The 25,546-nt window shown below is 36.7% G+C and overlaps 1 protein-coding gene across 1 annotated transcript in view; it reads left to right on the top strand.

Moving 5' to 3' along the window:
• Nucleotides 1–25,546, top strand: part of LOC126266661 (uncharacterized) — a 272,935-nt gene that overhangs the window by 126,496 nt on the left and 120,893 nt on the right. The window contains exons 5-7 of the mRNA XM_049971077.1: nt 5,292–5,364; nt 5,460–5,521; nt 14,125–14,238. Coding sequence (XP_049827034.1) covers nt 5,292–5,364; nt 5,460–5,521; nt 14,125–14,238 — 249 coding nt within the window. The remainder of the gene's footprint in view (nt 1–5,291; nt 5,365–5,459; nt 5,522–14,124; nt 14,239–25,546) is intronic.

The raw sequence follows: 25,546 nt of genomic DNA, 5'->3' as shown, positions 1-25,546 counted from the left end.
ATCTTTTGGCTGCAGCTTTTATCAGAAAAGAAAGAGAAACACACATTCATTCACATAAGCAGTCACACCACATACACACTTGACAGCCAACTCTGGCAGCTAATTCCCATACATGGAAATTTTTAAGTCCTGGGAGATCCACATTAATTTATTTTCACATTATTGCTGCAGATACTAGGTGGAAATGTTTCATTTAAGACGCCAAGGATATAACTTAGGATTTTTTTCAAAGTTTTCATCACTTGAATTATGATGATTAAAAGGCCATTTTTTTCTTTTAGCATATTACTAAATATTAGTAAGTTTTCTTTGCTGAAATTCCTTCTCATATGGGTTTTCAACATTTGCATAGTCCTGTTGGTCTGGTACCTCAATGAACAATGCACAATGATCTGAAAACCCTAAATCTAGACTAAATTCCACACATTTTCCACTACATAATTAGCTGAAACATAGTCAATGGAGTTTGCTGATTAGCTATTTTCTGCAGTAGAGTCAAAGAAAGTTTTAAACCATGTTTCTTCACCATATCAGTAAATCTTGATGCTTAGCTAATGTCACATGTGACATCAATATTAAAATTAGCAGCTATTAGAGTTGTTTTCCTTTTTTTCTCTACAAAGATCCTGCAGCATAATTTGAAACTTATATAAGAATAGTTCTGTTCTTGATGTCCTTGGGATTTTTTTATATTGAGCTTACTATAACATTCACTAGTAGATTCAGCACTTCTACACAACAGCTCTCAATCATGCGTTGTTGTATAGTTTAGCTATGTTTTCAGCCTGTTCACTGCTCAATACCTCAATTATATGATGAGTGGTAGTCTTTAATTCTCCTGTTATTTGTATTCCACCCTACACTTTCCAGTATTGCATTATAGTCAATGAAGACTAGTCCACGAATCTTTGAATTCTGGAAGTTTTCAGTGTTTTGGTAGCTGATACATTAACCCTTTGACTGCTGTTTATAACACTGGCAGCTGCACCTTGTGTGCTGCATTGTCACACTGCTTGCGATATGCTGGGTGCTGAACGCATCTGGCCTGCTCACCACACGCAGTGCTTCCAACATGCTCACTGTTTTTCACCTTTCTATTTTGTTCTGGTCTTTGGGCTGACTCTGGAAGAATTGGGGTATTTATTTACAAAATTTACACTTCATTTTCATGTGAGGTGCATTTTTATTATGATGTACGTACAAAGAAAGACGTTTACAATAGTGATATACTTCTACATTCTCACAAAATAAGGTTTAACCATTTTTTATTGCCAAAATTGTGTGTGATGAGCTCTGAAGCATGGATAAGCTCATTCCTTACAGCACAACCTAGTTTGTTTCCTAACACTATTTCAAGGACAGACTATACATGTACTTTTTCCCACTGTTCTGGTAAATGTGCTGACATGTTTAGTCTTGTAGGGTACTCTTGACATTTATGACAACCTGCTCGATTGTGATCAATGTAAAAAGTTGCAAAACTTTGTCTAATTACATTGAGATGAAACTTTTGTTCTTCATTTTCGTCCCATGTTTACAGTTTCAGCAAAAGGCATTGAAAATTGCCGTGCCCAAAATATGGGAAACAATTTCCTGTACTACTTAGATGACTTCCATGTACTTTCCACTGTTCTTATTAGCATGTCATTTCAGTTGACTTGTGTCACTGAGTTACTGTAATATATTACCACACTCGGTTTCCTTTGCAGGTCACCAATCTTCCGATCTCTTTTTGAAGTCAGATGCATTTCAACTTTGTGGTATGTTGATAGTATCCAAACTTCCTTCGTACTCTGCCACCTCAGAGCAATTAGGCCTGAAGACTAGAAAATTCTTTCTCCTTTCTTCAGTTTATCCTCCATTACTGGCATTTCCTTCCCTGTTCACTTACTGTAACACAAGTGTTTGTCGCTCTATCATACTGCCAACAAAATAGATCTGGGCTGGTATACCAGTTGTTGACAAACATTGTATGTCCTTTCTCCAAGTAAGGTTAGAGTAATGTGGCTACTGTGGTTTCAGACACTCCTTTACCATGATTATCAATGTCTGTGTGACAACATAAATGATAAAATCCAGTATAAAATTTGTTTCACAGTCGCAAATTAAAACAAAAAAATGTTTATTCCAATCCTGTTTCTCTTTGCCGGAAAATATTGCTTTGAGATGGGCTTTGAACAGCATCAGAGATTCACCTATACAGAGTTTCTCATAGTGATAGAAAGTTTCCTTGAACATTTTCTGAAAATGTTTTTCAACATGCCAAATTTTCGATGAGTAATCCCCATTTATGGACAAAGTGTTGTGGAAATGCTCTAAATTCAGCAGCAAAAAATATCAGTCTCTGGATATTACTTTGGAAAAATTTGTGTTTCCAGCATAGGATCTGTCGACCAATATTCACTCAGTTTTAACTTTTTCACTCCAGCCATGAGAAAGGAAGACACTACAAAAACATACATTTCTGACACATTTGTGTCACACCACTTGTTTATTTTAGAATCTGTCTTTGGTTTGCAATTGGCTGATTGATACTTTTAATACTTATTTGTTTCCAGGCAAATCATTTCAAAAATGTCTATATTTACAAAAAGACTAAAGAAACAGAGGCAGCTCTCATTTTCACTTACGTGAGCTTTCATTCCTGATGAGGATTTGTTAAACTGATTCTTCTTTGGATTTATGTTTTCACATCTCCATTTGTTTTCTGTCATCCTTGTGAGTCACTGGGCATCTTCATTTGAAGGCGATGAGCACTGAATAGAAGAAGCCAGCTCCCGACTTTCTCTCGATGTGCACTAGTAATTACAGATGGAGATGAATGAGAATCAACAACATCTGTAGACTGTAAACTATTCCTAAGGGAAACTTCGAGCATAGTGATGCTTCAGAATCACTCTCCTTACACATCTGAATTATCTCTTTGGAGGTGAGAAGCTTTTTACATACCATCACAATATCTAAATTCACTATGCAAACACATTTGAATAATAGGCGACTGATGCCTGAACCAAGAATAGAATCTTGCAGAAAGATACGAAACTACAGTTCAACAGAAATCACAGTAGTGTCATCTCTTGTGTCTAATGCTAATTACTCATATAAGTGCTGTGAGGGTCTGTCAAAAGTGCTGACATTGACATCAAATGTAGTCATGTTCCGCATATTGAAACACCATCTGTTGTGGTTAGAGCAAACGATAAGGTGTGGCGAGACTCCACCAGTAGTGCTATAGACAAACAGACATCTTATTCAAGTGCAGCTAACAATAGGTGAACAAACGTCTCAGCACTTCTACAGCAGCAGCACATGGGGCATGGCAGTGCTGAACTGAATGGCAGTCAGCTGCAACCAGGATACAACGCGCTCGGATTGCTGTAGCAACCAGCCCCAATTAAAGGGTTAATCATTAGAAAAATTAAGACTTTTGAAAAGTCGGCTCATGGTGTCATTAGTCTACAATATGAGCCTTGATATATTTTTCTTGTTATTTTGTTCAGATATGTGGTGAAGAAAGCTGTATTTGCATGAGATCCAGGTTTAAAAAACGCAAAATCTAGTAAAATGGAGAATCAAGGAAGACGTTCAAACCCCATAAATATCAGAAAAAAAAAACATATTTAATTACCATATATAGTTACAAATATCAGTCCTCAACAATACATTGCATAAAATCTGTGTAATTGAAGGAAATTAGATATACAATACCATGTTTATGCAGCAATTTGTGGCAATGAATTTCATCACTTCTTAAAAAATCGTTGATGTGTAACAGCAAGCAAAAATTCATGAAAAAATTGAAATTGATACCTCTGGATACAAGGTATTCAACCTACTTTCTGACATGCTACGACCACAAATTATATGTCAAAACACACATATTTGAGACAGCTTTCCTTTGCAATTACCAGAAAAAAAGCAAATATGGATGTTCATGGTGGATTAAATGGGAAACTGTGAAGTACTCTGAAAGCGATCAGAATCTAACATTTTGAAGGAGGGGGGGGGGGGGGGGGAGAAGGTGTCTTCCTGTTGTAGCCAATGGCAGTAAAATGGGGCTGAGAATAGACTTCACACTTCTTTTTGGAGTTGTGATGTCACTAGTGGGCTTTCAACTTCTGACTTTTGCAAGAACTTGTGAATGACTCCTGTGTGAACTGTGTCACTGTGTCCATTTCAGTTATTCATTTCCTTTGTTGTGTGTGACATATGTGGGCAGTATGCCACTTCATAGTAAAGGTGCACTGAAAGTATATCACAAATACATCACACTTATCATTAAATGTCAATTAAAAAAGCATCAGTGATGTAAGGCTTCAAGATATTTTATGACAACTAATGCATAACACAAAATTCAGATGAGTAAGCTATAGTGTAATGTATAATGTCATGGTTAGTTGAGCTGGAGGTTATAGGTTTGCAACTTGTTTCATGTTAAATTTTTTCCTTCAACTTAGTGTTGTTATCACATTCTGAAACTTTGTCATGATTTTAATATAGTATGTTCTCCAATATTTGATGTTATTTAACATTTCTGTCTGATTAGAGAATGAAGGATGAAATAAGTATTTGGCTGTTTATTTCTGAATGCGTGGTGATTTCCGAATGTGTGGTTAGGCAGAAACCGAAGACGGTGGCATATATTCCTGCAAGTAAAATGAGTACCAATAAAATTCATATTCTTCCTTGTCACATATATTTTGCATGTTGTGCAATTACAAACATATTCCCTAGATTCTCCTGTCACTAACACATCCATAAACATCAACTTGGCACTATAGTGATAGATAAATTTGTAGCCTCATTTGTCATCACCTTGACAGTGCCACCATGTCACAATTATGTCAGTCCTCCAAGAAGTAGTGTGAAATGTACTCAACCCATCATCATTGTACAGTGAAGCTAAATGTTGCAAGTCGTGTTAGCAACACTAATCATGGATTATATCACCATTTCTTCTCTCCCATCTCCCCTTAACTCTGCCACCACCCACTGTCTTCAGTAACAACAGATGGCAATAGGAAGAAAGGAGGATGAAGTAAAGCAAGACATCGTCTAAGAACATAGAATCTAGTAAACCTTACTAGGAAGAGATGTAAAGTCAGGAAATTTTTAGCATTGATCTTATGAGTCCTTCACAAGTGCTGTGAAGTTATAACAGTAAATCATGAAAAATATAAAATCGGATAATGTAAAAATGAAGTTCTACTGTATTATTATCACATTACAGTTAGTAAAGACTTTGTTATAAGTAGTGCATAGAAAATTAATTATAACCTCTTCAATTACAGAAATCTACTGTTCATGTGCAGAGTCCATGGGTTGTGGAAAAGTTTGTGCGTGCATCACTGGCTGAAAAGAAACGTGAGTTTTACTTTTTTCTATTTATTTTACTTTGTTTATTACAAGAGTGTATTTAAGGATACTCATACCACACATGTGTGAATTGAATTCCACAGCTGGAGATATTGCGGCAGTACTCCACGGAGTCAAAAAGAAGCTTGAAAGAGCTTCACACCTGGTAGGTATAGAACAATAAATCAAAAATTCTATAGGTTTCATGAAATACTGAGAAGGTGAAGTATCAAAATAATGAATTATGAGGCATGTATGTTTTATATTTTATGGTACTGAAGAAAGATGGAAATTCATGTATTTTGTCAACACTGAGCATTCAGTACATATTACATGAGCAGCTTTGTATATACCTACAGACAGTGCTTGATTTGTAAACCATTGATATATTAGGTTGTAAGGTGATTTAATTTGTTAGGCATGTGTATTCCTTTTTTCTTGCTTCATTTATTGTAATTTTGCATTTTCTTCCTTTGTCATTTAGCTCTATTACAGCCTGTGTTATCCAAAAGTTTCCAATAGGTCTTTCTTTTTTGGCTGTTTGATCCTCTGCTGCCTTCACTATTTCACATCTCAAAGCTACTCAGCTGTCTTCTGCTGTGTTTATTACCAGTGTTTTAGTCAGTCATTATTTAATGCTCCCTTTGGAACTCAACAGCCACTGTTGCTCTCAACTTACCCATATCTCAACTCCTTAATTTCCTACCTATTTACAGTTCATAGCCACAAATTATGGTCAAAGATGATGCACTTCTGGAAATATTTATCAGCTGAAAATTTGAGTTTGAAATCTTTTTCTTATTGTTATCTAATCTGTTTTAAACTTCCAGTGACTCCAGCTCTCTTCTAATTATTATCTATGTTTCCAAATCACTATTTCTTGCAATTCAATAAACTCATTCATACAACTTTGCAAATAAACACAAAATTGATTCCTATAGGTAAACTTGATTTGATTTAATTTTTTATTTGGTCCTGTTGATTATGTATTGTACAATGAGTGTACTAGTAATATTTTACAAGCCAAGTGAAATAATACCAATTTATTTGAGCATTTTAATTATCATACAAATTTTTATGTTCGATGAACAATTGATTGTGAACAATATTAAAACCTGCATTTACTGGTATGAGTTCAAATGAACGCTTAAAATAGCAGAATGAATGAAATTACACATTTTTATCCCAGTACCACAAATAAATAATGAAATTTAAATTTTGACATTATGATTTAAATTAAAACACAATTTTTTTTATCGTTCAAGTGAACACTTAATAGTGTAGAATAAATGGTAGTACACATTTTAACCTATGATATAAATAAATTTACATTTTATTACTATAATTTATATTAGAAGTACACAATTTTGTCTTCATGACATAAGTAAAGATTTTCTTTCCTCTAATTTTTTCTCAAAAGGATGCCTTATTAGTGTAGGAACTCATTTGTTTTATAAGACATTTGTTCTCTGAGGAATGTTTTTAGTTTCCTACTGAATACCTGCATGTTATCAGTTTCCTTTTTTATATAGATGAAGACTTGTTATCTACTTTTATTCCTGACTCGGTTACTCCCCTGTGGACTTTTGTCAAAGTAGCAGAGCTTTGGTGGAGATTTTTCCTCTGTTTTGTGTTATGCTTGTGAATGCCACAGGTTTTCAGAAATAATGCATTGTTTATGGCTACAAACATGATCAGTGAGTATGTATATTGATTTTTAACAGTAAATATACTGAGAGCCTTAAAGAGACTTCTGCAGGATGTTCTATTAGAGACCCCACACATCAACCTCACTGCTTGTTTTTGTAGTTTGTGTTGAAGTGAAAGGTTTATATTAATCTCTATGCTGTGTACAATATCTATGTCTTTGGTTGGTGTCATAAAATAAAATACATGTGTCCTGCTATAGCAACTACATTGTGCTTATTCTTTATGTTATGCCCTTTTGTTCTTTGTTAAAGTTTCTGCAATAGGTTATGGGCCCAGTACACTATTCAAGAAAGGAATTGGGTATTGCAATTTTACATTTCATGATGCCAGAAATGCATTAGCATGTGTTGTGTGCTACGTGTGATTTGTATTGTATATATACTGCAGCATGATTATCTTGTGGAATTTTTGCAGTTGTAAATCTGAACTGTTTTAGGGGACTGCAATGGATTTTCATGGTATAGAGAAGCTGTGTGGGGCTGAAAATTGGACTATTTGGAAGTTTGCAGTACGAAATTTATTATGTGCATCAGACAGAGCATACAAAATGTGTATTGGCAAAGTAGAAAAACCAGCGGCTTTGCCAGCAGATGCAACATCAGCACAAATAGATGTGTTTAATGCTGTGCTTAAATCATGGGACAAAGCTGATCATGCAGTGAGTCAGATTATTGTTGGAACTGTAGGAGCAAAAGTCATCGCATTGTTGGTTGCATGTGAGAGTGCACGAGATATGTAGGACAAGCTACATGCCGTGTTTGAACAGAAAACCAATCAAGCTGCACTTTCTGTTCAGTCAGAATTCTTCAATTTTTACATGAGTTCAGGTGATGACATGGTGGCACATCTTGCTTGTTTTGAAAATTTGGTGCTTCAAATGCAGCAACTTAGTGTGAAACCTGATGAATCATTGTTAATCGAACAACTACTTGACACACTGCCTGAGAGTTATGAAAGTCTGCGACAGGGTTGGTGGGCAAGATCTGAGGATCAACAAACACTAAAACATTTAATGGACATGTTAACTTCTTATGACAGTCATCAAGCTTGTCGAAGGGAGAAATGAGACAAGGTAGTTGCACTTTTCGCTACCAAAGCAAACATTAAAAATGCAGATGGCACCACTGTGAGGAATGTTACTTCATCAAAAAAATATGAAAAGTCTACCAACAAAAAGAAGCTCAAATGTTTTGGTTGTGGTGGATTTGGCCACATTAAAATAATATGTCTAAATGTGAAACACAAACAAAAAACCACCCACAACCAAAATAAGTGATTTGCCTGACCAGGCTTTCATTGGTGAAGTAATAAGTGCACAATTGGATGAGGACTTGTGGATCGCTGATTGTGGAGTGACGAATCACATGACAAAGAAAATTAAGTGGTATACATCATTTACTAAGTTTTCAACAGCACTGTAGAGATGCATGGCCAATGATTCGACTATGAATGCACTAGGAAAAGGGGCTATTTATTTTGAAGCTTTTGTTGATATAAAATGGAAGTTATGCCACATGGATAGTGTTTTGTATACTCCAGACAGGAGAAGAAATCTCTTTTATGTATCACCTGCTATGGACAAGGAATTAGACTTTTATTCATTGAAAGACAAGTGTGAGTTCTGAAACAATGGCACTGTAAAAGTGTGGCATACATAGTGGTAACTTATTGAAGATGTTGATTCAAGTGACAAAACAAATTCAACCTTGTGATCCTGAGGTAAATCTCACGTCAAAGGACACTCTGCAAATTTGGCATGAATGCTTGGGTCATCAAAACAAACATCATGTCCAACCATTCTTGAAACAGTGTGGTGTTGAAGTTGAAGACTAATTGCGAAGAATTTTGTGAGGCACGTGTTAAGGGGAAGCAGCATTGCAGCAGTTTTCAGTTATGACAGCGGTGTGCCACACAACCTGGAGAAGTGATTCATACTGATCTGCATGGACCTATCAAGTGTAAATCGCTGGGAGGAGCAGAACATTTTCTGTGCTTGACTTTTGATTTTTCAAGATTATGCATGTTATATTTTCTCAAACAGAAGTCTGAGACTGCAGAGAAGATTGCAGAAATGGTGAGAATTGTGAAGAATTTTTGTGGTCAACTACCGAAAGCATTTCAATGTGATGGTGGACAGGAATTTGATAACACTGAAGTGAAAGATTTGATGCGCTAACAGAACAGTTGTGGAACTAGCTCGAACCATGTTGCTAGCTCAGGCCTGACTAAGTTTTTGTGGGCAGAAGCAATAAACACAGCTGTTTATGTGTTAAACAGAAATGGTACAAGTCATTTGGATGGCAAAACACCTTATGAAGTATTCACTGGAAAGACGATACAGCTAAATAAACTTCATATTTTTGGGGTGAGTGTTTTGTTCATATTCCAAAGGAAAAGTGAAAGGAATGGGATCCAAAAGGAAAACCTGGAATCTTTGTTGGTTAAAATGATGTCATTAATGACTTCTGAGTGTGGACTGGATCAGAAAAATGGATTGTTCAGAGCTAGGATGTTGTTTTTGAACCTGAGAAAACTGGTAGGACAGTGGTGTTACTCCCAAGTGAAACAGGCAATGAAGAATAGAAGAATCATGAAATTGCAAGTGTGTTTAAGAAACCTACAAAAGAAAGTTCTAGTAAAAGAGAATTGAGAAATAGGCAACAGCTGAAGTAACCAGAGCACCTTATTGAAATTATGCTGGCTGAAATAAATGAGCCAAAGAACTATACAGAGGCTATTACTTCTGAGACCATGAAGACTGGAGAAGAGCAAAGGAGGAAGAAATGACTTCATTGAAAGAAAATGCTAAGTGGACTTTGGAACCTCTGCCACCAAACCATAAGCCCGTTACAAACTGTTGGGTTTATAGAATTAAGTGTAACGCTGAGGGTAAAACTGGTTGCCCTTTAGTTCTGTCTTCAAGTTTCTGCTATTGTTTGGAGACTTTTTCAACTCCTGTAGCATTTTCCCAAAAAATAATACCATAGGAGAGTTGTTGTTGTTGTTGTTGTGGTGGTGGTGGTGGTCTTCAGTCCTGAGACTGGTTTGATGCAGCTCTCCATGCTACTCTATCCTGCGCAAGCTTCTTCATCTCCCATTACCTACTGCAGCGTACATCCCTCTGAATCTGCTTAGTGTATTCATCTCTTGGTCTCCCTCTACGATTTTTACCCTCCACCCTGCCCTCCAATAATAAATATGTGATCCCTTGATGCCTCAGAACATGTCCTACCAACCGATTCCTTCTTCTTGTCAAGTTGTGCCACAAACTCCTCTTCTCACCAATTCTATTCAATTCCTTCCCATTAGTGATGTGATCTACCCATCTAATCTTCAGCATTCTTCTGTAGCACCACATTTCAAAAGCTTCTACTCTCTTCTTGCCCAGACTATTTATCATCCATGTTTCATTTCCATACATGGCTACACTCCATACAAATACTTTGAGAAACGACTTCCTGACACTTAAATTTATTCTCGCCATTAACAATTTTCTCGTCTTCACAAACCCTTTCCTTGTCATTTCCAGTCTACATTTTATGTCCTCTCTACTTTGACCATCATCAGTAGCAAAACTCCTTTACTACTTTAAGTGTCTCATTCCCTAATCTAATTCCCTCAGCATCACCCGACTTAATTAGATTAGATTAGATTAGATTAATACTTGTTCCATAGATCATGAATACGACACTTTGTAATGATGTGGAACGTGTCAGGTTAATAAAAGATGTCGGTACAAGAAATTACATTACACAAAATATTGCATCACACTAATGATTAAGTTTTTTTTTTACTTAGTTTATATCTAAAAATTCAGCCAATGAGTAGAAGGAGTTGTCATCTAGAAATTCTTTTAATTTATTTTTAAATGTTAGTTGGCTATCTGTCAGGCTTTTGATGCTGTTTGGTAGGTGCCCAAAGACTTTTGTGGCAGCATAATTTACCCCTTTCTGTGCCAAAGTCAGATTTAACCCTGCATAGTGAAGATCATCCTTTTAATACATTCCATTATCCTCGTTTTGCTTTTGTTGAAGTTCATCTTATATCCTTCTTTCAAGACACTGTCCATTCCATTCAACTGCTCTTCCATGTCCTTTGCTGTCTCTGACAGAATTACTATGTCATCAGTGAACCTCAAAGTTTTTATTTCTTCTCCATGGATTTTAATTCCTACTCCAAATTTTTCATTTGTTTCCTTTACTGGCTCCTCAATATACAGATCGAATAACATCAGGGATAGGCTACAACCCTGTATCAGTCCCTTCCCTTTCATGCCCCTCGACTCTTATAACTGCCATCAGGTTTCTGTACAAATTGTAAATAACCTTTTATTCCCCGTGTTTTACCCATGCCTCCTTTACAATTTGAAAGAGAGTATTCCAGTCAACATTGTCAAAAGCTTTCTCTAAGTCTACAAATGCTAGAAACGTAGGTTTGCCTTTTCTTAATCTTTCTTGTAAGATAAGTCGTAAGGTTAGTATTGCCTCACGTGTTCCAACATTTCTACGGATCCAAACTGATCTTCCCCGAGGTCGGCTTCAAACAGTTTTTCCATTCGTCTGTAAAGAATTCGCGTTAGTATTTTGCAGCTGTGACTTATTAAACTGATAGTTTGGTAATTTTCACATCTGTCAACACCTGCTTTCTTTGGGATTGGAATTATTATATTCTTCTTGAAGTCTGGGGGTATTTCTCCTGTCTCATACATCTTTGTCAGGATTGGCTCTCCTAAGGCCATCAGTAGTTCTAATGGAATGTTGTCTACTGCTCTGTCAAACTCTTCATGCAGTATCATATCTCCCATTTCATCTTCATCTACATGCTCTTCCATTTCCATAATATTGTCCTCAAGTACGTTGCCCTTGTATAAACCCTCTATTTACTCCTTCCACCTTTCTGCTTTCCCTTCTTTGCTTAGAACTGGGTTTCCATCTGAGCTCTTGGTATTCATGCAAGTGGTTCTCTTTTCTACAAAGGTCTCTTTAATTTTCCTGTAGGCAGCATGTATCTTACCCCTTGTGAGATAAGCCTCTACATCCTTACATTTGTCCTCTAGCCATCCCTGCTTAGCCATTTTGCACTTCCCCTTGATCTCATTTTTGAGACGTTTGTATTTCTTTTTGCCTGCTTCATATACTGCATTTTTATATTTTCTCCTTTCATCAGTTAAATTCAATATTTCTTCTGTTACACAAGGATTTCTACTAGCCCTCGTCTTTTTACCTACTTGATCCTCTGCTGCCTTCACTACTTCATCCCTCAGAGCTACCCATTCTTCTTCTACTGTATTTCTTTCCCCCATTCCTGTCAATTATTCCCTTATGCTCTCCATAAAACTCTGTACAACCTCTGGTTTAATCAGTTTATCTAGGGCCCATCTCCTTAAATTCCCAACTTTTTGCAGTTTCTTTAGTTTTAATCTACATTTCATAACCAATAGATTGTGGGCAGAGTCCACACCTGCCCCTGTAAATGTCTTACAATTTAAAACCTGGTTCCTAAATCTCTGTCTCTTATGTAATCTATCTGATACCTTTTAGTGTCTCCAGGCTTCTTCCATGTATACAACCTTCTCTTATGATTCTTGAACCAAGACTTAACTATGATTAAGTTACGCTCTGTGCAAAACTCTACCAAGCGGCATCCTCTTTCATTTCTTACCCCCAATCCATATTCATCTACTATGTTTCCTTCTCTCCCTTTTCCTACTCTCGAATCCCAGTAACCCATGACTATTAAATTTTTGTCTCCCTTCACTACCTGAATAATTTCTTTTATCTCATCATCATACATTTCATCAATATCTTCATCATCTGCAGAGCTAGTTGGCATATAAACTTGTACTACTGTATTAGGCATAGGCTTCGTGTCTATCTTGGCCACAATAATGCATTCACCATGCTGTTTGTAGTAGCTTACCCACATTCCTATTTTCGTATTCGTTATTAAACCTACTCCTGCATTAGCCCTATTTGATTTTGTATTTACAACCCTGTATTCACCTGGCCAGTCTAGTTCCTCCTGCCACTGAACTTCACTAATTCCCACTATATCTAACTTTAACCTATCCATTTCCTTTTTTAAATTTTCTAACCTACCTGCCTGATTAAGGGATCTGACATTCCACGCTCCTATCTGTAAAACGCCAGTTTTCTTTCTCCTGATAACGACGTCCTCTTGAGTAGTCCCCACCTGGAGCTCCGAATGGGGGACTATTTCACCTCCAGAATATTTTACCCAAGAGGACACCATCATCATTTAACCATACAGTAAAGCTGCATGCCCTCGGTAAAAATTATGGCTGTAGTTTCCCCTTGCTTTCAGCCGTTTGCAGTACCACCACAGCAAGGCCGTTATGGTTAGTGTTACAAGGCCAGATCAGTCAATCATCCAGGCTGTTGCCCCTGTAACTACTGAAAAGGCTGCTGCCCCTCTGCAGGAACCACACATTTGTCTGGCCTCTCAACAGATACCCCTCTGTTGTGGTTGCAGCTACGGTACGGCCATCTGTATAGCTGAGGCATGTAAGCCTCCCCACCTACTTCAAGGTCCATGGTTCATGGGGGGAGGCATAGGAGAGTACAGAATGGAAATATGCAAAATGTGACAAAAGCAATATTTCTTTGTTAACAATGTGTGAAATAGCTCTCAGGGCAAAGCACACTGTGCTAAGTTTTTGGACCATCTGATCAGTTTGCTCTCTCCATCTTAGGTGTCTGTCTGGATGCCTAAGTTTTAACAAAACTGATGCTTGTTTCAAGTGCTATCAGAATAGGCAAAAGGAAAATGTTATTTTCTGATATAGCACAGTTTTCAGGAGATTGTCGCATATTTTGAAATTTTTATTGTACTATCTTATCTGTAAAATAAATTTCTGGGCTCCTGTGCAACTTGTCTCCATTTTTCTTTAGTGTTTTGTCCCAACCATTTCACATAATGAATGTGGTCAGAGAGTATTTTTTATAGGTTCCCATGTGTGAACAGCTAAATGACAAACAGCTTATGATACGATTAGTTACTGCTGTGATAGTAGTACTAACTAAAAATGATTGGTTTCAGCCAGAGCAGGTACTGTTCACCCTGGATGCTCTGTTAGAGGGTGTTGTAAAAGAATTTGTCCTCAAAGGACTGGCATCGATGGTGACTGTGACGATTGAGAAAGCACTTGAACTGGTATGTAAGATTACATTAATATTGCCAATGGCCCCATACTTAGCACTTGCTATAAATAGTTAGTAAAAAAGATCTTAATATTTAAGAATTTTCATGAAGTATCTAGATATTGTAACCATTGCTATAATGCAAAAAAATATATTTCTACCTATGGAAGTATCTAGGTATTCTGAGCAATACTTTTGAAATATATTTGATGTGCGAAATGTTGTATATTTCATGAATTTACTGTGAAGAAGACTTTTTCAAGTTTGAGTTGTACTACTTGGTGCCATACATATTTTGCAATTGACATAATCAAAATCAAATGTATTTCATTAATCTGCTGTGTTAAAAAGAAAAATGAATGACATTATTGCAGAAAAGTATATATAGATCCTGTGAGGTAACTGGGTAACTGACTTTTTCCAGTTTTTTGAGATTTCAAAGTGGCCACTATGCCAATGAGTTTAGTAAAAACAAGATGATGTTATTTTTTGGATAGAGATCTTAGGTGGCAGTGGAAGACTTTGTTCTTTGTTTGGTGTGGAAGTATAATGGCAGCACATTGATATGAGGCCTTTTCTTTGTTCTGTTGTAACAACCTCAAGATGTGAATAAAACATTTTGGAAACTATAAAAAACAATATGAGTAGCAAAACTCAATGGCACATAATTGATTGCCTGAGCATTGGTAATATTACCAGGAAATCTCAATTATATTTTATACAGCAGGGAAACATATCAACTGATCGAGGAGCTGGGATCAACGTAAAACAGTAAGGATGAATTGACATAGGCAGAGGGTGTATACAGGCAACACACACTTTCCTGTTGCAGAGCATTCTGTACAAGATGATGGTCACAACCTTGGTGCCTGTTTCACTACACATGTCATCTGAATTCTTCCCCCAGACACTAGTTTCTCAGAACTCCGCAGGTGGGAAACAGCACTGTGTGGCAAAGCAAGCTGGGATATTTTTACTTCCATCTTGTTTTGCCATCTGCCTCCTTAAAATTCATTTTTTTTTGTTTTAACTACTTACCATTAATGTACATGAGTATAGCATGCATATGCAATTGATTTTCTAATTTATTTTGACTACTCCTAGTTAGTATCTTTTGTTATAGGGTGAAATCAGTAACTGTTTCATAAAAAATTCTATTGTTGGCTTACAAATAAATATAAATTCTGTAGTAATTATAAACATTTGGAGGAACAACTAACAGAATTCTTCAAGTATATGAAAACATGTTAGCAAAGTTAGCTCTTAATTAATTCCAATATAATTAAGTTTTGTCAAAAGTATTGCATGATTTAAACAAATAATTTGGCCTAACTCTTATAGTAGAAGAAACTGTTGGAAAGGTGCAATTTTTTGATGTGTTGAATTAATTTAATGAGTTAAGTTTTAATTATAATTTCTGTAAATTAAACATCAAACAATATATAGTTTCAGTGTTTATTATTGTGAGGATATATAAGGGCCTGACATTTGGTCCCAAGAAAGTCAGTCCATGGCTGAGTTTCAGACAATAAACCTATGTTGGTTAGAACAACAACAATGCATCGACTTAACTGTGAAATAAGTTTTACACCAATACTCCATTTGTTAAAACCATGACAGTGTCTGTTCAATTTATCTGAAAAGCTGTGAAATGTGTGGTTAGGTTTTTACTGCTCATGGATGTTTGACAGTGAACTATTGTAGCAGTATGTGGATTTTTGCCTGCAACCTATTAATGAGACTTATTGAAAGTTAACTGGCCATATTAAATGTGTATACTGGCAGGGGGGAGGGGGGGGGGGGGGGGGGGGGCGAGGGATTGTGAACAGTCAAAGTAAAAACTGTGGATCACAAATGTGCAACTCTCAGCCACATCGTTTAAAGTAGTCAGTGTTGAACTTTCACCCCCCCTTCCCCCACCCCTTTTTCAGCCAGTATAGCAATGCTGTACATCAACACCGAGAACAATCAACGAAGAAATAAAGCAGGTGAGTGTCACAACTGCAACATGTCCTTGGTTCTTGCCACCCACCTGACTTTAATTTATGTTTATGCCTTCTGTCTCAGCATTTATTCACAATAACTACTCCTTTCTTTACTCCATTTTAGTTTTCTACATCTTTCATTTCCTGACTTGTCTATTTTTCTCTGAGCCCACTCCCACCTCTGTTACATATAATGCACTTAGTGTTTCACTCTTACTAACTCAAGAATGACGTTTCAGTAGTGATCTCTGTCTCACACATTACCCTGTCTTCCACCGTTAAGCTCTCAGGTTTTCAAATCTCATCTGGTGCAATCCCCAACAACCAGTCTTTTCTTCTCATCCCATCAAAGAAGTCTCCCCTGGCCCGTCGTTCTGAGTGACTTTTCTGAGCTGTACCCCTTTCCCTAAACCTTTCCAGTCCTTTTCCTTCACCCTTCTTTGTTCCCCTTTCACTCTTCTGCCAGAAGAAGGACCCACTGGCTTTGAAAGCCTGTAAACATTAAATCCTTTTTTGTGCGTTCCCCTGCTGCCATTTGGTGAGTAGATTTTTTATCTATCCATTTACATCATATTTTCAATAACAGATTATTTTTGTTGTGTTGTACACATCAAGATTGGTATGAAATTTGGGCAAAAGAAGATTGTAAGATTGTGAACACAGATGAACAGAGTTTGACCATGAGTACAGCAGCCTTCATCATCTTCCAATTGAGCAGCAACAGCATCATCATCTACACCAAGGTGCCCCAACAAAAATTTTTCCAGGTGTGCAAAGAGCTGCTAGAGTTAGGTCACATGAAGCAACTTGTGGTTGGTGTGACATCACTATTTCGTGATTTTACATTGGGTGACTAGTTAGATCTCTTTGTGTTGTTAAAAAACATAGAAAATGCAATCACAGCAAGAAAATGTAAGTACAGTAAATGTTGGCCTGGGTAGAGAGGAGGAGGAGGAGGAGGAAGAGGAGGAGGAGCTGGTACTATGGATACAGCAAGCAATTAATAGTGTCAATAGTACTCTAGATGACCATATTACTGATAGTGAGTCAGAAGGGGAAGCTGAAGAAGACAAAAACAGTAGAGCTCATTCATCATTTCAAGGGCCTGATGAACATGAGAGAGTAAACAGTAAAGATGGAAGCAGATTTGATAGACTTGCCAATTTTATTACACTTCCTTCAAAACAACAAAGTAGAGAAATAAGTAAATTGGATAAAAAAAAACTAGATAAACAAGGGCAAAAGCTAGATCAGTTAGAAAAGTATGTACAGGAACAAGAGGAACCCCTAAAGCTTTTTCATAAAGATGTTGACAAAATTCACATTACTCTCAACAGTGCTGTATGGGAAAACCAGAATTACTGTAAATGAGGTTACTAATTTGAAAACAGATTATAAAGAGTTCAATATGAGGTTAGACAAAGTTGAGAACAGAAATTCAGGAATTGAAAATAGTTTACTAGATGAGATTAATAAAAACAAAACAAAACAAAACAAAAAACAACAAAAATCAGTAATGCCCTTCATACCATGACTAAAAATGAGAGCTCAGTTTTAAACCAAAAGGCAGATGAACTAACTAAAATGGTTAACAAAAATTTTTCAGAAGTAGCAATGTAGGAGCATGTTTCAGTAACATTTTCAATGTAAGATTGAAGGATTCTTAAACAGAAGAAAATTTAATCACTAAGAACATTTGCGGTAGTGATTTTTTGATTTTTGGATTTTACAGGAGACAATAAAATCCATCCTGTAGGCTTTATGTGCCCGTGTAAAGATAATTTTACATTCAATATGTTAGATAACCTAATGATTAAATTGGTGAAAAGTTTTTTAGATGATGAGGCCTCGTCCTGGGCAAATCAGTTCATACATTCTGAGATGAGTTTCACAGAGTTTGAAAAACGTTTTATGAGTAAGTTTTGGTCAGATATTAAACAGTCAAGAATAAAATCAGAATTCTTAAACGGACTGTGCTTAAGGGATGGTAGAGGACGAGTAAAAAACCTTTTGTGAAGAACAAATTAAAACACTAGCACACCTTGACAAACCATTAGACGAAATGATCCAGATAGATGCCCTTAAGAGATGTTTACTGCATAAAGTGCAATGGGGATTGATCTGTAGGCCAGATGATTTGATAGAGTAATTCTTAAGATACATAGATAAGTTAGATATTGCATAGGAGAGAAATGAAGGAGATAAAGATAGACCAATAGATAATGAATATTACTGAAATGGCAATTTTTGTAATGATCATCATGAGAAAAGAGATAGGAGAAGAAATAATAAGAACCATTATCAGAATAATAATGTTGTCTGAACAGATAACCACTGGAATGATGTCCATGGAGATGATGACAGGAGAACTAACACTGGAAACAATAAGCGTAAAGAAGAGTGCAGGAGCCTTGAGGGAAGAAATAGTCAGTATAGCAATAATTATGACAATACCAGAGAAGAAAAGTTGCTGCTCACCATTTAGCAGAGATGCTGAGTCACAATAGGCACAATAAAAAGATTCACACAATTAAAGCTTTCGGCCATTAAGGCCTTTGTCAGCAGTATACTCACATACACACATGCACACACACACACACACATTCACATAAATGCAACTTGCATACACGTCTGCTGTCTCAGAGAGCTGAGACCACTCTGACAGGAATTTTAGTAATGGGAGATCTGAAAATAGTAGGTACCACCTGGTAAACTAAGGTTTGCCTCAAGCAGGACCTGTCGACTTGAGGCAAGAAGTGACTATTGAAATCAGGTTAACAGTACTTTCAGACGAGAGAAAGATAGATTTAATTGGACATGTCAGAATGGAGAAACCAGCAAACCACAAACAATGAACAAAATATAATTTAGTGGAGAATTTTGGGAAGGTGTTCTGAGTAAAATGAAAGAAGAAGAGAACAATAAGAATAAATCTGAATGAAAGCTTAGTTGTGATATTTTGACAAATTTGTTTGCTGAATCTGATAACAGTATTGTAGTGATACATAATGGTACTATTTTTGTAAATTTTGATGAATGTGGTTTAGTGAGATTAATGGATAATTCTGAAGTAGGTATACTAAGTCAACCTGTTGGTGCTCAGGTTGAATGTGTAGGGTCAAAGAGTCATGTACTTAGAAGCAACAGAGTATAGGAGATTTCCTGAATGATGATGATGTTATCGATGATTTTGTTAGGATTACTGAAATATTTGATGATGATTTAGATGTTAATGATGATTTTTGTGCTGAGGATAATAATGGATATGCTGAGGATTTATGTGATTATGATACTAACTATGCTTTTATTTTTCTGATGTTGATAATACTTCACTGTGTGACAAATTAGATAGAATGATTTACGTGGAGATTAAAAGTGAAAGTTTGATGGAAAATGATGATAGGAGTCAGTTGTGGGTTTAGATGATGATCTTATGTTAGTTGGGGAAGTACATGATAGTTTTGCTCTTGTCTGTAGAGGTCAGTCATATTGTGTTCATTTGCTTTAATAAAAAGAAGAGAAAGGACTTGATCGGTGTTGAAATATTGAAGGTAGTGAGCAATCACTGTGATAATGTTAGTGGTGTAAGTCAAATGCAAGAAGTTTTCAGGAACGTTTGTCAAAATATGCACTCAGTGAATGAAGTGAATATTGCCTCCAGGAGAAAGCCATCTAGATATAATATAGTTTTGTAAAGTTTGTCATCAGTAGAAAGTGATAAAGTTTCAGACAGCGAGAAAGGAATGAGTTTTAGGGAAACTGGGGAAGATCTTTTGTATGAGAATCAAAAATTTGAAAAGAAGGGTGAACTGGATAGCCCTTGCAGGGCCCAGAATCCATGGAACCAGCTAGTAAGAAGACACCACCCACACCTCAAATCAAGGAGGATTTCTTACAGCTAACAATACTTGATGTAAAAAAGAGGTAAGTGGTCAAGCAAGACACAATACAGTCCCTGCTTCATACTTCAAATTGTTCCATCAGAGTGTTCAGTCTCTTTCCAATAAACTGAATGAAATACAAATCTTGTTAAATGATAGGAGCGATATTTCTGTTTTATGCTTTACTGAACACTGGGTAAATAAAGACCTGATATAACTAGCACACCTACCTCAGTTTACATTAGCTGCCACATTTTGTAGAGAAGTACTCAGGCATGGTGGTAGCTGCATATATGTTCGAGAAGATATAGTCTTCACTAATATAACCAAATTTGACAGCTTATCTAAAGAAAGAGACATAGAATTCTCAATAGTAGAACTACACCAGATGGCGATAAAAAACTTTTTTATAATCATATGGAAGAGCTGTTTGAGGATTTCAACACTCTTAAAAAATATTCTCATATGTGGAGATTTAAATGTTGATTTCTCCAAACCAAGTAAATTTAAAGATGAAATCAAAGACTTACTGAAGTCCTTTAATCTAAAACCAACTATAACCAACCCGACTCGTATAACCACTACTTCTCTAACAGCCATAGATCAGGTGTTTGTAAATACAGATAAATATATCTGCAACACACAGACTGAAAACACTGGTTTTAGTGATTACAATGCCCAAATACTAACAGTCGATATTCCAGGAAACATGATAGCCCAGAAAACTAGAGATATTGTGAGAAAGTTTAATAATGAAAACATATGTTACTTTTGTTGTCTCTTGAGAAGAGAAATCTGGACTCATGTTTACAGTTCAAACAGCACAGATGACAAGTGTGATAAATTTATGACCACATACAAACATTGTTTTGAAATAGCCTTTCCTAAACAAACGCCACTTATAAATTCTGTGCACAAACCAAATAAATCGATCACAACAGGAATAAAAATATCATGCCAGAGTAAAAGAAACTTATATGAATACTCAAAGCAAACCACAAATCGTGCATTTATCAACTACTTTAAAGTATATAAACAAATACTTAGACAAGTTATAACAAAAGCAAAGAAAATGGAAAATGACAAACAAATAAAAAATTCCAGGAATAAGACTAAAGCAACCTGGAGTATCATAAAAAGAGAAACAGGTACTACATCATTAGCCAACAAAAATATAGAACTTCATGAAAACAATAAAATCATCAACCTCACAGTAGTGGCTAATAAATCTAACAACTACTTTTCTAATGTATAACACCACCTGATTATGAAACATTACAACTCACAACCAGACAGCAATACACTCCAGTCAGATACAAAAATTCTTACAAGAACCCTATTCATGTCTCCAACAACACCTGAGGAATTATCTGTCATTATAAAAAGGTTACCCAATAAGTATTCAGCAGGTAGTGATGAAATACCAGATATTATCATCAAAGCAAGTGTAATATCTATTGTAGAACCATTAATGGATATTTTCAATTTCATCATTCATGAGTGGTATATTCCCGAAAAATCTGAAAATGGCAAAAGTGACACCACTGTACAAGAAAGGGGATGGACATGAAGCTGCAAACTATAGACCTGTATCAGTATTGTCAGGCTTTGGTAAAATTCTTGAAAAACTATTTCTTAGATGGCTGACAGCCTTTCTAAATAAAGAAAACATAATAAGTGATGTGCAACATGGATTCAGAACTGGCAGATCAACACATTCAGCTATTTATACCTTCTTAAATGAAATTCCAACTGCAGTAGATAATAAGCAGCATGTGTCTGGCATATTTCTTGATCTTACTAAAGCATTCGATGTAATTGATCATAATACTCTGCTGCAAAAGCTAGGTAATTATGGAATATGAGGCCTGCCAAACAAGTGGATACATTCCTACCTTCATGATCAACAGATCATGCAAGTAAAATACAAAGGCATAAAAACAGAAAAAAATTTCTAATTTTTACAGTAATGCATAAAACATTACATATGGAGTTCCTCAAGGGTCAGTCCTTGGGCCAATTCTTTTCATTCTTTATGTTAATGATTTGTCAGAAAAAATAACTAAAGGGACAACAGTACTTTTTGCAGATGACACAAATATCATAATCAAATCATGTGATGAGGAAAGCCTACAAAAAACCGCTACAGGTATAATACAAAATTTGACACAATGATTCAGAACAAACAAGCTTATAATAAATAATGAAAAAAACAGTGACAGTCAGTTTCCACAATTCACAGAAACTACATCCTGCAAGACCAATTTTTAAAATTGATGGAAAAACTGTCTCATCTGTGAGCGACACAAAATTTTTAGGTATACATATTCAGCAAAACCTAAAATGGGAGACACATCTTAATCATGGAAATAAAAAGCTAAACACACTTACGTACACAGCAAGAATCCTCGCACAAAATACAAGCCGTTCTTCTGTGATCAGAAGGTACCATGAAAGTATTCAGTCACTGCTGATGTATGGCATTATCTTTTGAGGGAACTCCGTAGATACAAACAAAACATTTAGGCCACAGAAAAAGATTGTTAGAGTAATAAACCATGCTAAGTACAGAGACTCCTGTAGACCAATATTTAAAAATCTCAATATACTTCCTCTTCCTTGCTTATATATGTATTAAATATTAAATTTCACAAAAGGAAGTATTTTAAAAGATGGAAATATCTTCAAGTATGACTGTGATTACCACAATCATGATACTAGGCAGAAGCTTTACTTGCATGTCAATACAGTAAGTACAAACATTTGTAAGAGGGGAGTGTATCATACTGGCACAGTGCTGTACAGTCACATGCCATTCTATTTGAAACAGATGCAAAATTTACAAAAGTTTAAAGTGAAACTGAAAGAGTACTTGCTTGACCACTCTTTCTATTCCTCCTCTTCCTCAAAATCACCCTCTCTAAACCTTCCAGGAATTTCTCACTTCCAGCCTTGCCTCTCAATCTTTCTTGAAAAACCTTAATCCTACTCCCAACATCACCACAGCTGAAGCCCAGGCTATCTGTGATCTGAAAGCTGACCGATCCATCATCATTCTTCCGGCTGACAAGGGTTCCACGACTGTGGTACTTGATCGTCAGGAGTATGTGGCTGAGGGACTGCGTCAGCTTTCAGACAACTCTACATACAAAGTTTGCCAAGGTAATTCCATTCCTGATGTCCAGGCGGAGCTTCAAGGAATCCTCAGAACCTTAGGCCCCCTACAAAACCTTTCACCTGCCTCCATCAAACTCCTGACCCCACTGACACCTCGCACTCCTACCTTCTACCTACTTCCTAAAATTCACAAACCCAAACATCCTGGCCGCCCCATAGTAGCTGGTTACCAAGCCCCCACAGAACGTATCTCTGCCTACGTAGATCAACACCTTCAACCCATTACATGCAGTCTCCCATCCTTCATCAAAGACACCAACCACTTTCTCGAACGCCTGGAATCCGTACCCAGTCTGTTACCGCCGGAAACCATCCCTGTAACAATTGATGCCACTTCCCTATACACAAATATCCCGCACGTCCAGGGCCTCACTGCAATGGAGCACTTCCTTTCACGCCGATAACCTGCCACCCTACCTAAAACCTCTTTCCTTGTCACCTTAGCCAGCTTCATCCTGAAGCACAATTTATTCACTTTTGAAGGCCAGACATACCAACAATTAAAGGGAACAGCCATGGGTACCAGGATGGCCGCCTCGTATGCCAACCTATTCATGGGTTGCTCAGAGGAAGCCTTCTTGGTTACCTGCATGGACCACAATTAATTTTGCTCCTTGTCTCACTGGCTGATGACGACTACTGCTAGGAGTGTCATCTATCCAGCATTTACTGACAGCTTCCCTGGAATTAACCTGTGTTTTGTCCAGCCATATTATGGAATGAATGTCCTTGCCCATAATTCTGTGCAAGAATATGCTTTGAGCTGTTAAAATATGCACCTGTCCTAACAGGACTTTGCATTTGTCTCATGCATTGTAGCAGATATTCATACTTTTCAATATAATTTTTAGTGATGTTTTCCCACCCCTGAAAAGTTCACTTTCTTTTAATGACACCAGCAACTTTTCTACAATAGGATACACTTACCTGGTGTGGTAAGCATAAATACGCCTGCAAGTAGCATCAGTCTAAAAAGAATCTAAATCAGTGACAGGGTACAGCTACTTTTTCTTCTTTCCAGAAGTCACTAAGAATACATTCTCTGATCCAGATGCCTTGGAATCATTACAGCTCGTATCTACACTTCTCAACTTTTGCAATAACACTACCTTACTTACTCCTGTTCTTGCATTAATTCCAAGACTTACTTATGTGCATTCCATTACTTTATCAGCAGGAACTGATAGTTGTCCATGAATACTTACGATGTCTGCTCAGAAAATTCTGGAACATTCATAACTTCACCCCAATGGTGTTTTGGAGCAAAATGCAGCTGGCATCCATGTACACACCTGTGTTTAATGTGTAACTGCTGAAAGTTTCGTTGCTGCATGTCTGTTATTGTTCAGTGCTGTATTGAGTCAAACATTGTATCTCACAGTTTGTGAATTTTGAAATGGCAGAGTTAGAGGAGCAACATGTGTGCATTAAATTTTGCATGAAACTCAATTAAACATTTACAGGGATACATCAAATGATGCAGGAAGTCTTCGGTGATGAGTACTTAAGCAATACTTTGTGTTACAAATGGTTCACATGGTATGAAAATGGCCAGACAGGAGTTAAGGATGACCCTCATTCAGGATGCCTTTTGACATATACCAATGATGCTCTTGTCAGGAATGTCCAGAAATTGTGCATCTCAAGCAAATACCAACTGTCCAAGAGATTGCAGAAGAATGAAACATTTCGTTGTATCATGCTTGACTGGCATGCTCCTTAATCCTATTAGTTCTCTTGCTATTAACAGAATGAACAAATCTGGCAAAATTAGGAATAATACCTTCATCATAGTACTTCAGCAAGAAAGTGAGTGTATTCAACAGCTTCCCATTTTTCCTTCAAAGTTTATTTAACTTCTATACAAGTTTCACCATCTCCTCACCATACAGGTACTTGATGTGGCTTTGTAGGTTTTCCTGGCATACAAGTCATGAAACTCTCTTCGGGTTTGCAGATGGATACTAAAAGTGACACATTCAATATTTTGGTGACCCATCTGTTTACCATCTTCAGGAGAGCACTGTTCTAGTGCTCAGTCCCACTGAGAACCAATGCCAAGGGTACAAATCGACATCCTATATAGGCCTCCACACTGTACATAGTGCACAGTTGCTGCCCTCTCAGATTGGGCAGGTGGTGCTGCCTTTAGTAGGACACTGGTGGCAATGATGTATTGCACTCAGAGATGATCTTCAAACACACACTCTGGCCACAATGAAGGATGTTATGTTCTGATGAGGGGATAATACAGGGTTCTTCATGCTGTTAAGTGGAA

The sequence above is a fragment of the Schistocerca gregaria genome, chromosome 4, assembly GCF_023897955.1.
Source record: "Schistocerca gregaria isolate iqSchGreg1 chromosome 4, iqSchGreg1.2, whole genome shotgun sequence".
Taxonomy (NCBI): domain Eukaryota; kingdom Metazoa; phylum Arthropoda; class Insecta; order Orthoptera; family Acrididae; genus Schistocerca; species Schistocerca gregaria.
The sequence above is the reverse complement of the archived record's forward strand: the minus strand, read 5'-3'. Positions and strand labels throughout refer to the sequence as shown.